Source organism: Protobothrops mucrosquamatus, unplaced genomic scaffold (genome assembly GCF_001527695.2).
Source record: "Protobothrops mucrosquamatus isolate PMUCROS unplaced genomic scaffold, P.Mucros_1.0 scaffold5567, whole genome shotgun sequence".
NCBI lineage: Eukaryota > Metazoa > Chordata > Lepidosauria > Squamata > Viperidae > Protobothrops > Protobothrops mucrosquamatus.
In genome coordinates this window covers 1,773-14,936 of record NW_015391422.1, presented here as the reverse complement: position 1 = coordinate 14,936, position 13,164 = coordinate 1,773, and the positions used below count along the sequence as shown (strand labels likewise).

General features: G+C 41.0%; 1 protein-coding gene across 1 annotated transcript in view; it reads right to left on the bottom strand.

Annotated features, from left to right (window-relative positions):
* LOC107299841 (NTPase KAP family P-loop domain-containing protein 1-like) overlaps nucleotides 1-7,600 on the bottom strand; it is a 12,327-nt gene extending 4,727 nt beyond the window's left edge. The window contains exon 1 of the mRNA XM_029286885.1: nucleotides 6,997-7,600. Within this exon, the coding sequence (XP_029142718.1) occupies nucleotides 6,997-7,600 (604 nt within the window). The remainder of the gene's footprint in view (nucleotides 1-6,996) is intronic.
* Between the last annotated feature and the right edge of the window lie 5,564 nt (nucleotides 7,601-13,164).

Here is a 13,164-nt window from a genome sequence, read left to right as displayed (position 1 = left end):
GGAAAAGAAAAGAAAAAAGAATGGAAAATAACCAGAGGATCCACACATCAGTGTCCCTAGCTAGCTGTTGGCATAGCCCTGAAACAAGTGACTAGGTTCCTGCCCTTACGACCGTCATAGCATCCCCATGATGATGAGATCCAAATTCAGGCACTTGTCAACAGGCGTGTACTTAGGACAGTTGAAGCATCCTGGGAACACGTTATCGCCTTTTATGACCTTCCCAGCTGGTTTCTGACTAACACGGTCAAGGGAGGAGAGCTTGATTTGTTTAACGACCACATGATTCACTGAATAATTGCGATGATTCACTTACGAACCACAGCAAAAACACTTGTAAAATCGGGTGCCTTTTACTTAACAAGTGTCTTGCTTGGCAATGGAATTCCGGTCCCAGTTGTGTTTATAAGCTGAGGCCTACCTGGAATCTCTACTTGCCTAAAGTAGTGTTTCTTCACCTCAGCAAATTTATGAAGCGTGGACTTCAACTCCCAGAATCCCAGCATTCTTTAAAATGGATAGACTTCCGTTCCCAGCTTGGGTGGCTGGGGAATTCTGGGAGCCGAAGTCCAGACATCTTAAACTTGCTAAGGTTGAAGCAAATGCTACTAGCCTAAAGCATCACTATGGAAAAACCATTCCTGACAGGCCTTTTGTACCCCAAATATCTGTCAGAAAAAAAGAGTAAGGAGGATAATTAGCTTGTGTAACTCATCCTATTGTAAATGCCTCAGAGCAGAGCTGAGATTTCTTCAGTGGTTTTTTTTTTTCCCCGCAGGTGCTTTTCTCCTTTCTGGAAGGAGCTGAGCGTTAACCTGTGTCCAAGGGAATCAGGTTCGCCTGATTCACCAGTTGCGGCCTTTTCTGGACCGGGACGCCTTGCACACAGTCACTCATGCTCTGGTCACCTCCCGCCTGGACTACTGTAATGCTCTCTACATGGGGCTTCCCTTGAGGAGCACCCAGAGGCTCCAGCTAGTCCAAAATGCGGCCGCGCGGGCGGTGTTGGGAGGGACTCGTCGCTCCCGCGTAACACCGCTGCTGCGCGAGCTGCCTTGGCTGCCGGTGGCCTTCCGGGTGCGCTTCAAGGTGCTGACTATCATCTTTAAGGCGCTCCATGGCAGCGGACCAGGATACCTTCGAGACCGCCTTCTGCCACAGATTACCTCCCATCGGCCAGTACGCTCCCACAGGGTGGGTCTCCTCAGGGTGCCATCGGCCAGACAGTGCCGGCTGGCGACCCCAAGGGGGAGGNCCTAGGGCAATTTTTAAGAGGGGTTTTTAGAGGGGTTTTTAATCATATTTTAATCAGACAATTTAAATATTTCATTTTAATTAATTTTAATTTTGTAATTGTTATTGGTGTTTTTAATCGATTGTCAGCCGCCCTGAGTCCGCAAGGAGAAGGGCGGGATATAAATTCGAATAATAAAATAAATAAATAAATAAATAAACCATCCTGCGATTTATTTATCAAATTTATTTGCCATTTATTCAATTCCCTTGCAAATACAACTATCATCACTTATGACCTTAATTGCCAGGCTACGTTATGGTTGTAAATTGAGGACTATTGGGTGGTCATTAAGCAGAACCTATGGGTTCCCTGTTTTGTGCCAGCATTTTCATTTCATCAGATTCTGAACTAATGAACCAAATTTGTGATGACTTGAACTCTAAGAAGGATGCAATAACAAAGTGACTTTAAACTCAGTGAAAAGTGTTTTTTTTTTAAAAAAAACCCACAATAGGAGACTTAAAAAGCCAAATATAAGCCATACCATTATCTTTGCTTTTAAAAAATGTTCTCCCCAGATGGTTTTTTTTTCTCACAAGAAAATTAAATGCCTATGATTTTTTTTAAGAAATTGACTCCAAAAATGACAGGGAATTGTTGTTGAGGAAATTGAATTGGTCATAATCTGGAGTTTAGATCATGGTTGACCAACCTTTGGGCTTGTCTGGGCTGCACTGAGTGAAGAGGAATTGTCTTGGGTCACATACAAAATATTAAATGTAGGTAATGTATATCAATAACAGACTTATTTTTTTAATATTTTTATTATCATGTGGGGCCATATTACTAGCTGTCCAGGGCTGCATGTGGCTGTGGGCTGCCGGTTGAATATGCCTAGTTTACAACTTCTGTTAATCCTGTTTTGAAAACATACATTAATTACCCTCCACACACAGAAACAGTTGCAGACGTTAGAATTGTTACCTAACTTTCCCTTAAGATTAAAAGAATTCCTAAGAAAAGTTTGCGTAACGGTTCTAACGTTTGCAACAAATGAAAACAGGTCTTTTTCAAAGGGTTAATGAAGAGGCTATTGGGCAGGTAGTCCTCACAACTATTCATTTAGTGACTGTTCAAAGTTACAGCGGCACTAAAGTCCTCGTAGTTACAACCGTTGCAGCATCACCTAGGTCACGTCATCAAAATTTGGGTGCTTGGTACCTGGCGTGTATTTGCGATGGTTGTAGCATCCTGAGGTCATGGGATGGTCATTTGCCACCTGGGTATGTGGGCACGCTTTTAGGATGGCCGCTTAAATTGAGGTTTAATGTACAGGTAGTCCTTGACTTACATTCACAACTGGGGCCAGAATTTGTGTTGCTAAGCAACGCGGTTGTTAAATGAGTCCCATCTGCTTTTATGACCTTTTTGGCCTGTTTGTTACACCAGTCGGTTGTTAGGTGAATCACATGGTCGTTAAATGAATCCAGATCCCCCCCTCCTCCCCATTGACTTTCCCTATCAGAACCATGCTATCATGTCACCCCTCGTCCTTCTCTTCATTAGACTAGACATACCCAATTCCAGCAACCGTTCTTCATAGGTTTTTGCTTCCAGTCCCCTAATCATCTTTGTTGCTCTTCTCTGCCCACTTTCTAGAGTCTCAACATCTTCATAAATCACTTGTTAAACTGCCATTATAACTTCAAATGGTTGCTAAACGAATGGTTGTAAGTCAAGGACTACCTGTACTAAATTTGATTGTTGAAAGAAGTGGGATTAAATCCTTGCTGCCTTCCATTTGTCCAAATCCAGCGGTTGTGAATTAGATGCTGAGCTTACCTTCATCATGACGTCCATCGTGGCTAAAGTGGGAATCCTGGTTTGAGGACAGGCTCCCCGCTCTGTGGTACTCCTCCGCATGGGGCAGATGGGCAGCTTCCTCGTCAGAGTAACTCATCAGCTCTGGAGTTGGTGGACCATCAACTGGACTTCCCAGGCAAGGTGGAGCCTGCCAGAAGGCGATAAGGCAGACAGGTGATTCAACCTGGTTACCTGGGACAGGTAAGCTTCTAATGAGAATAGATGAACAGAATATAGATATCAAGCCACATCTGGAATATATGCATTGTAGCAGAGTTTTTCTGTCTCTGCCTTTTTCTTTTTCCAGGTTTTAGGTTAGAAAAACTGAGTCCATTGAGTGGAGAGAGAGAGAGAGAGAGAGAGAGAGAGAGAGAGAGAGAGAGAGAGAGAGAGAAAGAAAGAAACGAAGGAAGGAAGGAAGGAAGGAAGGAAGGAAGGAAGGAAGGAAGGAAGGAAGGAAGGAAGGAGAGGTGTAATTTTAGTTCTTGAAGCTCCACATTCTACTGACTTTCACGGCTGGCCTCAAATTCTCTTTAAGTTGGAGAAAAAAGACCAACAAAATAAAAGCCCAAAGGTGTGACGAATGAGAACCTCATTTGTTTCTGATAGGTTGCTAATTGGGATGAGAAAATATTTCAGCCACCGTATTGAGAAAGAGGATCAGATGCAGGGGGTGTGGCCTGGACATGGAGCCATGGGCTGTGAGCTTAATTCTGATGATGTTCTAACGAAATGCCAAATTTCCTTCCCCTCCCCTTTTCTGTTCTTATGTGGCAATCTCTTCCAGTGAGAGAAAAAGTTTGCTTACACCAGGAGTGCTTGAATTACAATCAAAATGGGGATCAGAATTTCCATTGCCAAACAAGGAGGTTGTTAACTGAGGTGTGCTCAGTTTTATGACCTTTTCACCCCGGTTGTTAAGCGAACCACTACAGTCCTTCGGTAAATCAAATGGTCATTAGTTGAATCTGGCATCGCCCCCATCGACTTGGCTTGTCTGAAGCTGGCTGGAAGTTTGCAAAGGGTGATTGCTTGACCCCAGGGACACTGCAACGGTCATAAACAGGTGCTGGTTGGCAAGCACCCAAATTTTGATTACGAGACGGATGCTGCCACAGTTGTAAGAATAAGGACTGGTTGCAAGTCCCTTTTTCAGGGTTGCTATAAGTTCAAACGGTCGCTAACCAGTTATAAGCCAAGGACTACCTGTAGCACCGTATTCTAACATGTAACTGAATTGCATTAATTGTTTTGATGCAATCATTCCTCCCCATCTGGGAAATAGCCAGATCAGTTTCTAAGATAAGTACTTAAAATAAAGATTAAGGCTACGGTGGTCCAGAGATGACAGGAATTAAAATTCAGTCATCTCTGAGATGTCATTATTACCAGAATAAAATCTGTACGAAAGAATTTATGTATTTATTTTCATCTCAATCACAACTTACGACTGCTAATGACAGATCTGAACTATGCTGAAAGCTTGCTTACTTGTTAAATAAGAACTATTATTTATTAAAACTCTTATTAAGGTCAGAGGCACCATGCCAATAACAGCTAATTATTTCTAAGTTATTTCTAATTATTTCTCATTATTATTATTATTATTATTATTATTATTATTATTATTATTATTATTATTATTATTATTATTATTATTATTATTTTCTTCCGCAAATAACCTCTTTTTAAGATGAAGATGGTTATGAATGGGTTGGACGCTGGTGTTGAAAAATCACATCCCTGGGATGCTTCATTTAACTCTCAGCCATATATTCACTGATGTTTATATCCATCTTTGTGAAAATATAATTATTCCTTCCCTGTGTTTGTCTGTCCAGATTGTTATTTTTTAGTGTATGAAAAGAACACGACAGAAGTAAAATGTACACACAATCCACGTAATGATATACACAATTTCTACGGGGCTTTTGGCAAGCGCCTCATAACTGGATGTCCAGTTCAGCTATCCAGGCGATGGCCTCTGGCGTCACTTCATGCAGATCTTCTAGGGTACCTGAGAATGCACATCGTGATCCAAACTCACACAACATGTTTAACAGTTTGCATAGCAGCACCACAATCGCAACAAGGGGAATCCTTCCATCCCCTCTGATGCAGGACAGAGGCCTGTCTTCCAGAATTCACCCCTAATTCTGTTCAGTTTCAACCAGACAGAGCGAGGCCGGTCAAAACCAGATGGTTTATTAGAAGGATTACTAATGGTCAGGCCACAAGCAGGTACCTTATCCAGATGTGAATACCTGACCAAAAGTGATCAACCTATGAATGTTTATGCAGAAAAAAAGATCCACCATATTTCAGGGGTCTGAAAGTAAGGCCGATGTTGGAGGCTGTAAAACTGTGTTTTTTTTAACCAAGGTCCCTTTAAGACACGTGGACTTCAGCTCCTGAATCTGTCTTCCCCATTGACTTTGCTCATCAGAAGGTAGCAAAAGGGGATCACGTGACCCCGGGACAGAGCAACTGTCATAGGTACATGCCAGTTTCCAAGCACCGGAATTTTTATCACAATACCATGGGAATGCTGCAATGGTTGCAAGTGTGAAAACTTGTATGAAGTTGTAATTTCAAATGGTCACTAAATGAGTGGTTGTAAGCTGAGGTCTTACAACCTACACCAACTTCTACTATCCGAAGTCTTCCACATCGATGGCTCAGGAATTCTGGGAGTTGAAGTCCACAGGTAGTACAGGAGCCATAGTTGGGAAAAGAACTTTGGACATAATATAGAATTAGAAAACTGGCAAAAGGTATGGGACAGAAAGACTAAATTAATAAAAGCAGCGGCATATATAAAGAAAACTTATATAAAATGTTTTACAGATGGCATTTAACACCAGTGAGATTAGCAAAAATGTTTAAAAGTACTTCAAACAAGTGTTGGGAATGCAAACAAAAACCAGGTACTTATTTCCATATCTGGTGGACATGCCCTAAAAACTATAAGATTTTGGTCCAAAATATATTTATGGTTGGAAAAAATGACTAAAAAAGAAATAGACTTTAAGCCAGAATTATTTTTATTAGGAACAATAGGAGCAAATTATGATAAAGACTGTATATATTTAATTTTACATGTACTAACTGCAGCAAGAATTGTATTTGCCCAACATTGGAAAAATGAAAATTTACCAACTGAAGAAGAATTAATTAAGAAACTTTAAGCGTGTGCAGAAATGGATAGATAGACTTTAAAGATAAAAGAGAAAGAAGACTCAGTGTATTTTAGAACATGGGATAACTTTTATCAATGGCTAGAAAAACGAGTTAGAGAGAAAGGAATGTGATATTGAATATATACTAGTAAGAAGACTATCGAGCGATTAATTAACATATTGTTATGATAATTAGTTACTACTCATTTTTTTTCTTTTTAAATACATGTTTCCAGAAAACATGCTGTTTGCTAAATATTAAGAATGTTATTTTAAAAAATCCTAACCCTAACAGCTGCCTTTTGGAAAGCCACTTTAGGGACAACCATGAATCTCCATAGACATTTACAATCTATGGACTTCAACTCCCAGAATTCTTGAGTCAAGTGGCTCAGGAATTCTGGGAGTTGAAGTCCAGAGGTGGTTCAGGAGCCATAGTTGCCACCCCTGATCTGTACAGCTTTCTGTCTTTCTTGCTCCCATCTTCCCAGTGAATGAAACCCTGCTAAATTTCTTTCACCCCAGGATTTCCAGGAAGTGCACATGGAATCCATGATCCCTAAGCCCTCTTCTCTGAATTTGCTCCCCCTTTGCTGTAGTTCTTCTCCAGAGTAGCCAGAGCCCGTAGCTGTCCCATCTTAAATTTTAAGGAACGGTCTAAATTCACAGTATACTTCAGGAATTTATTCCCTTCTTTTATGGTCAAGGGAAAATCACCGGACAAGAAATTCTCAAAAAGTTCAGGGTCGCCATCCAAGGCCATGAGGTTCTGGAGTGCTTTTTGCTTGGAGAACAGCTCAGGACAAGTCTCCACAAAGACGGCCCACATCAACTTCTTCTCATAACCGCTGTGCAACTTGTCTTCAATGCATTGCAACTTGTCTTCAACGCATTGGAGGATCCAACTCAAGCGACACGGCCACTGGTTGGCCAACACCACCCAACCGGCCACATTCTGGATACAGCGCTTGTTCCTGAGGAGGTGCTGTTGAGTCATCAACCTGATCATAAGAATGATGGTGTTGCCGATCCTCGTCATCTGGTTAATGTTATCTGGGACATAATGGTAGAGACAATTGTTTTCATCTTGCAAGTATTGGAAAGCATCATGGATATACTGGGATGCCAGTGCATCGATCTGCTTTTGGCTCTCTGAATTGTTGGCCTCTTCTAGGTTCCCTGTACTGATCAGAACTTCCAGTTTCGTCAAGGTGTCCTGCAAACTCTTCCTCTTGGACTCGATGGCTATTTCTGGTATGGAGAACGGAAGGGTCATTATACGATTGAGGTACAGGTAGCCGTTGTCCGCCATTCCCTTCATGCTCTCAGCATTCTCCAAGCAAGAAACGATGATGCAGGGATCAACCACCANGGAAAAGAAAAGAAAAAAGAATGGAAAATAACCAGAGGATCCACACATCAGTGTCCCTAGCTAGCTGTTGGCATAGCCCTGAAACAAGTGACTAGGTTCCTGCCCTTACGACCGTCATAGCATCCCCATGATGATGAGATCCAAATTCAGGCACTTGTCAACAGGCGTGTACTTAGGACAGTTGAAGCATCCTGGGAACTCGTTATCGCCTTTTATGACCTTCCCAGCTGGTTTCTGACTAACACGGTCAAGGGGGGAGAGCTTGATTTGTTTAACGACCACATGATTCACTGAATAAGTGCGATGATTCACTTACGAACCACAGCAAAAACACTTGTAAAATCGGGTGCCTTTTACTTAACAAGTGTCTTGCTTGGCAATGGAATTCCGGTCCCAGTTGTGTTTATAAGCTGAGGCCTACCTGGAATCTCTACTTGCCTAAAGTAGTGTTTCTTCACCTCAGCAAATTTATGAAGCGTGGACTTCAACTCCCAGAATCCCAGCATTCTTTAAAATGGATAGACTTCCGTTCCCGGCTTGGGTGGCTGGGGAATTCTGGGAGCCGAAGTCCAGACATCTTAAACTTGCTAAGGTTGAAGCAAATGCTACTAGCCTAAAGCATCACTATGGAAAAACCATTCCTGACAGGCCTTTTGTACCCCAAAGATCTGTCAGAAAAAAAGAGTAAGGAGGATAATTAGCTTGTGTAACTCATCTTATTGTAAATGCCTCAGAGCAGAGCTGAGATTTCTTCAGTGGTTTTTTTTTTTCCCCTCAGGTGCTTTTCTCCTTTCTGGAAGGAGCTGAGCGTTAACCATCCTGCGATTTATTTATCAAATTTATTTGCCATTTATTCAATTCCCTTGCAAATACAACTATCATCACTTATGACCTTAATTGCCAGGCTACGTTATGGTTGTAAATTGAGGACTATTGGGTGGTCATTAAGCAGAACCTATGGGTTCCCTGTTTTGTGCCAGCATTTTCATTTCATCAGATTCTGAACTAATGAACCAAATTTGTGATAACTTGAACTCTAAGAAGGATGCAATAACAAAGTGACTTTAAACTCAGTGAAAAGTGTTTTTTTTTTAAAAAAAACCACAATAGGAGACTTAAAAAGCCAAATATAAGCCATACCATTATCTTTGCTTTTAAAAAATGTTCTCCCCAGATGGTTTTTTTTTCTCACAAGAAAATTAAATGCCTATGATTTTTTTTAAGAAATTGACTCCAAAAATGACAGGGAATTGTTGTTGAGGAAATCGAATTGGTCATAATCTGGAGTTTAGATCATGGTTGACCAACCTTTGGGCTTGTCTGGGCTGCACTGAGTGAAGAGGAATTGTCTTGGGTCACATACAAAATATTAAATGTAGGTAATGTATATCAATAACAGACTTAATTTTTTAATATTTTTATTATCATGTGGGGCCATATTACTAGCTATCCAGGGCTGCATGTGGCTGTGGGCTGCCGGTTGAATATGCCTAGTTTACATATTACAATATGTAAAGAAAAGAAAGGAAGCATTTAAGATATTATGCTAATGAAGAAAACAACTTCTGTTAATCCTGTTTTGAAAACATACATTAATTACCCTCCACACATAGAAACAGTTGCAGATGTTAGAATTGTTACCTAACTTTCCCTTAAGATTAAAAGAATTCCTAAGAAATGTTTGCGTAACGGTTCTAACGTTTGCAACAAACAAAAACAGGTCTCTTTCAAAGGGTTAATGAAGAGGCTATTGGGCAGGTAGTCCTCACAACCATTCGTTTAGTGACTGTTCAAAGTTACAGCGGCACTAAAGTCCTCGTACTTACAACCGCTGCAGCATCACCAAAGTCACGTGATCAAAATTCGGGTGCTTGGCAACTGGCATGTATTTGCGATGGTTGTAGCATCCTGAGGTCATGGGATGGTCATTTGCCACCTGGGCATGTGGGCACGCTTTTAGGATGGCCGCTTAAATTGACGTTTAATGTACAGGTAGTCCTCGACTTACATTCACAACTGGGACCAGAATTTGTGTTGCTAAGCAACACGGTTGTTAAATGAGTCCCATCTGCTTTTATGACCTTTTTGGCCTGTTTGTTACACCAGTCGGTTGTTAGGTGAATCACATGGTCGTTAAATGAATCCAGATCCCCCCCCCTGCTCCCCTTTGACTTTGCCTATCAGAACCATGCTATCATGTCCCCCCTCGTCCTTCTCTTCATTAGACTAGACATACCCAATTCCAGCAACCGTTCTTCATAGGTTTTTGCTTCCAGTCCCCTAATCATCTTTGTTGCTCTTCTCTGCCCACTTTCTAGAGTCTTAACATCTTCATAAATCACTTTTTAAACTGCCATTATAACTTCAAATGGTTGCTAAACGAATGGTTGTAAGTCAAGGACTACCTGTACTAAATTTGATTGTTGAAAGAAGTGGGATTAAATCCTTCCTGCCTTCCATTTGTCCAAATCCAGTGGTTGTGAATTAGATGCAGAGCTTACCTTCATCATGACGTCCATCATGGCTTAAGTGGGAATCCTGGTTTGAGGACAGGCTCCCCGCTCCGTGGTACTCCTCCGCATGGAGCACCTGAGCAGCTTCCTCATCAGAGTAACTCATCAGCTCTGGAGTTGGTGGACCATCAACCTGATTTCCCAGGCAAGGTGGAGCCTGCCAGAAGGCGATAAAGCAGACAGGTGATTCAACCTGGTTACCTGGGACAGGTAAGCTTCTAATGAGAATAGATGAACAGAATTTAGATATCAAGCCACATCTGGAATATATGCATTGTAGCAGGGTTTTTCTCTCTCTGCCTTTTTCTTTTTCCAGGTTTTAGGTTAGAAAAACTGAGTCCATTGAGTGAAGTGAGAGAGAGAGAGAGAGAGAGAGAGAGAGAGAGAGAGAGAGAGAGAGAGAGAGAGAGAGAGAGAATGAAAGAACGAAAGAATGAAAGAACGAAAGAAAGAAAGAAAGAAAAGAAAGAAAGAAAGAAAGAAAGAAAGAAAGAAAGAAAGACTGAGGAGAGGTATAATTTTGATTCTTGAAGCTCCAGATTCTACTGACCTTCACGGCTGGCCTCAAATTCTCTTTAAGTTGGAGAAAAAAGACCAACAATATAAAAGCCCAAAGGTGTGGCAAATGAGAACCTCATTTGTTTCTGATAGGTTGCAAATTGGGATGAGAAAATATTTCAGCCACCGTATTGAGAAAGAGGATCAGATGCAGGGGGTGTGGCCTGGACATGGAGCCATGGGCTTTGAGCTTAATTCTGATGATTTTCTAACGAAATACCAAATTTCCTTACCCCCCCTTTTCTGTTCTTATGTGGCAATCTCTTCCAGTGACAGAAAAAGTTTGCTTACACCAGGAGTGCTTGAATTACAACCAAAATGGGGATCAGAATTTCCACTGCCAAACAAAGAGGTTGTTAACTGAGGTGTGCTCAGTTTTATGACCTTTTCACCACGGTTGTTAAGTGAACCACTACAGACCTTCGGTAAATCAAATGGTCATTAGTTGAATCTGGCATCCCCCCCCTCGACTTGGCTTGTCTGAAGCTGGCTGGAAGTTTGCAAAGGGTGATCGCTTGACCCCCGGGACACTGCAATTGTCACAAATAGGTGCTGGTTGGCAAGCACCCAAATTTTGATTACGAGACGGATGCTGCCACAGTTGTAAGAATAAGGACTGGTTGCAAGTCCCTTTTTCAGAGTTGCTATAAGTTCAAACGGTCGCTAACCGGACAGTTATAAGCCAAGGACTACCTGTAGCACCGTATTCTAACATGTAACCAAATTGCATTAATTGTTTTGATGCAATCATTCATCCACATCTAGGAAATAGCCTGATCAGTTTCTAAGATAAGTATTTAAAATAAAGATTAAGGCTACGGTGGTCCAGAGATGACGGGAATTAGAATTCAGTCATCTCTGAGATGTCATTATTACCAGAATAAAATCTGTACGAAAGAATTTATGTATTTATTTTCATCCCAATCACAACGTACGACTGCTAATGACAGATCTGAACTATGCTGAAAGCTTGCTTATTTGTTAAATAAGAACTATTATTTATTGAATCTCTTATTAAGGTCACAGGCGCCATGCCAATAACAGCTAATTATTTGTAAGTTATTTCTAATTATTTCTTCTTCTTCTTCTTCTTCTTCTTCTTCTTCTTCTTCTTCTTCTTCTTCTTCTTCTTCTTCTTCTTCTTCTTCTTCTTCTTCTTCTTCTTCTTATTATTATTATTATTATTATTATTATTATTATTATTATTATTATTATTATTATTATTATTATTATTATTATTATTTTTCTTCCGCAAATAACCTCTTTTTAAGATGAAGATGGTTATGAATGGGTTGGACGCAGGTACCTTAATCCAGAATAGTCAGATCCCCGGGATGCTTCATTTAACTCTCAGCCATATATTCACTGATGTTTATATCCATCTTTGTGAAAATATAATTATTCCTTCCCTGTGTCTGTCTGTCCAGATTTTTATTTTTTAGTGTATGAAAAGAACACGACAAAAGTAAAATATACACACAATCCACGTAATAATATACACAATTTCTACGGGGTTTTTGACAGGCGCCTCATAACTGGATGTCCAGTTCAGCTATCCAGACGATGGCCTCTGGCGTCACTTCATGCAGATCTTCTAGGGTCCCTGAGAATGCACATCGTGGTGCAAACTCACACAACATGCTTAATAGTTTGCATAGCAGCACCACAATCGCAACAAGGGGAATCTGTCCATCCCCTCTGATGCAGGACAGAGGCCCATTTTCCAGAATTCACCCCTAATTCTGTTCAATTTCGACCAGACAGAGCGAGGCCGGTCAAAACCAGATGGTTTATTAGAAGGATTACTAATGGTCAGGCCACAAGCAGGTACCTTATCCAGATGTGAATACCTGACCAAAAGTGATCAACCTATGAATGTTTATGCAGAAAAAAAGATCCACCATATTTCAGGGGTCTGAAAGTAAGGCCGATGTTGGAGGCTGTAAAACTGTGTTTTTTTTAACCAAGGTCCCTTTAAGACACGTGGACTTCAACTCCTGAATCTGTCTTCCCCATTGACTTTGCTCATCAGAAGGTGGCAAAAGGGGATCACGTGACCCCGGGACAGAGCAACTGTCATAGGTACATGCCAGTTTCCAAGCACCGGAATTTTTATCACAATACCATGGGAATGCTGCAATGGTTGCAAGTGTGAAAACTTGTATGAAGTTGTAATTTCAAATGGTCACTAAATGAGTGGTTGTAAGCTGAGGTCTTACAACCTACACCAACTTCTACTATCCGAAGTCTTCCACATCGATGGCTCAGGAATTCTGGGAGTTGAAGTCCACAGGTAGTACAGGAGCCATAGTTGGGAAAAGAACTTGGACATAATATAGAATTAGAAAACTGGCAAAAGTTATGGGAAAGAAATGCTAAATTAAGGAAAGCAGTGGCATATATAAAGAAAACTTATATAAAATGTTTTACAGATGGCATTTA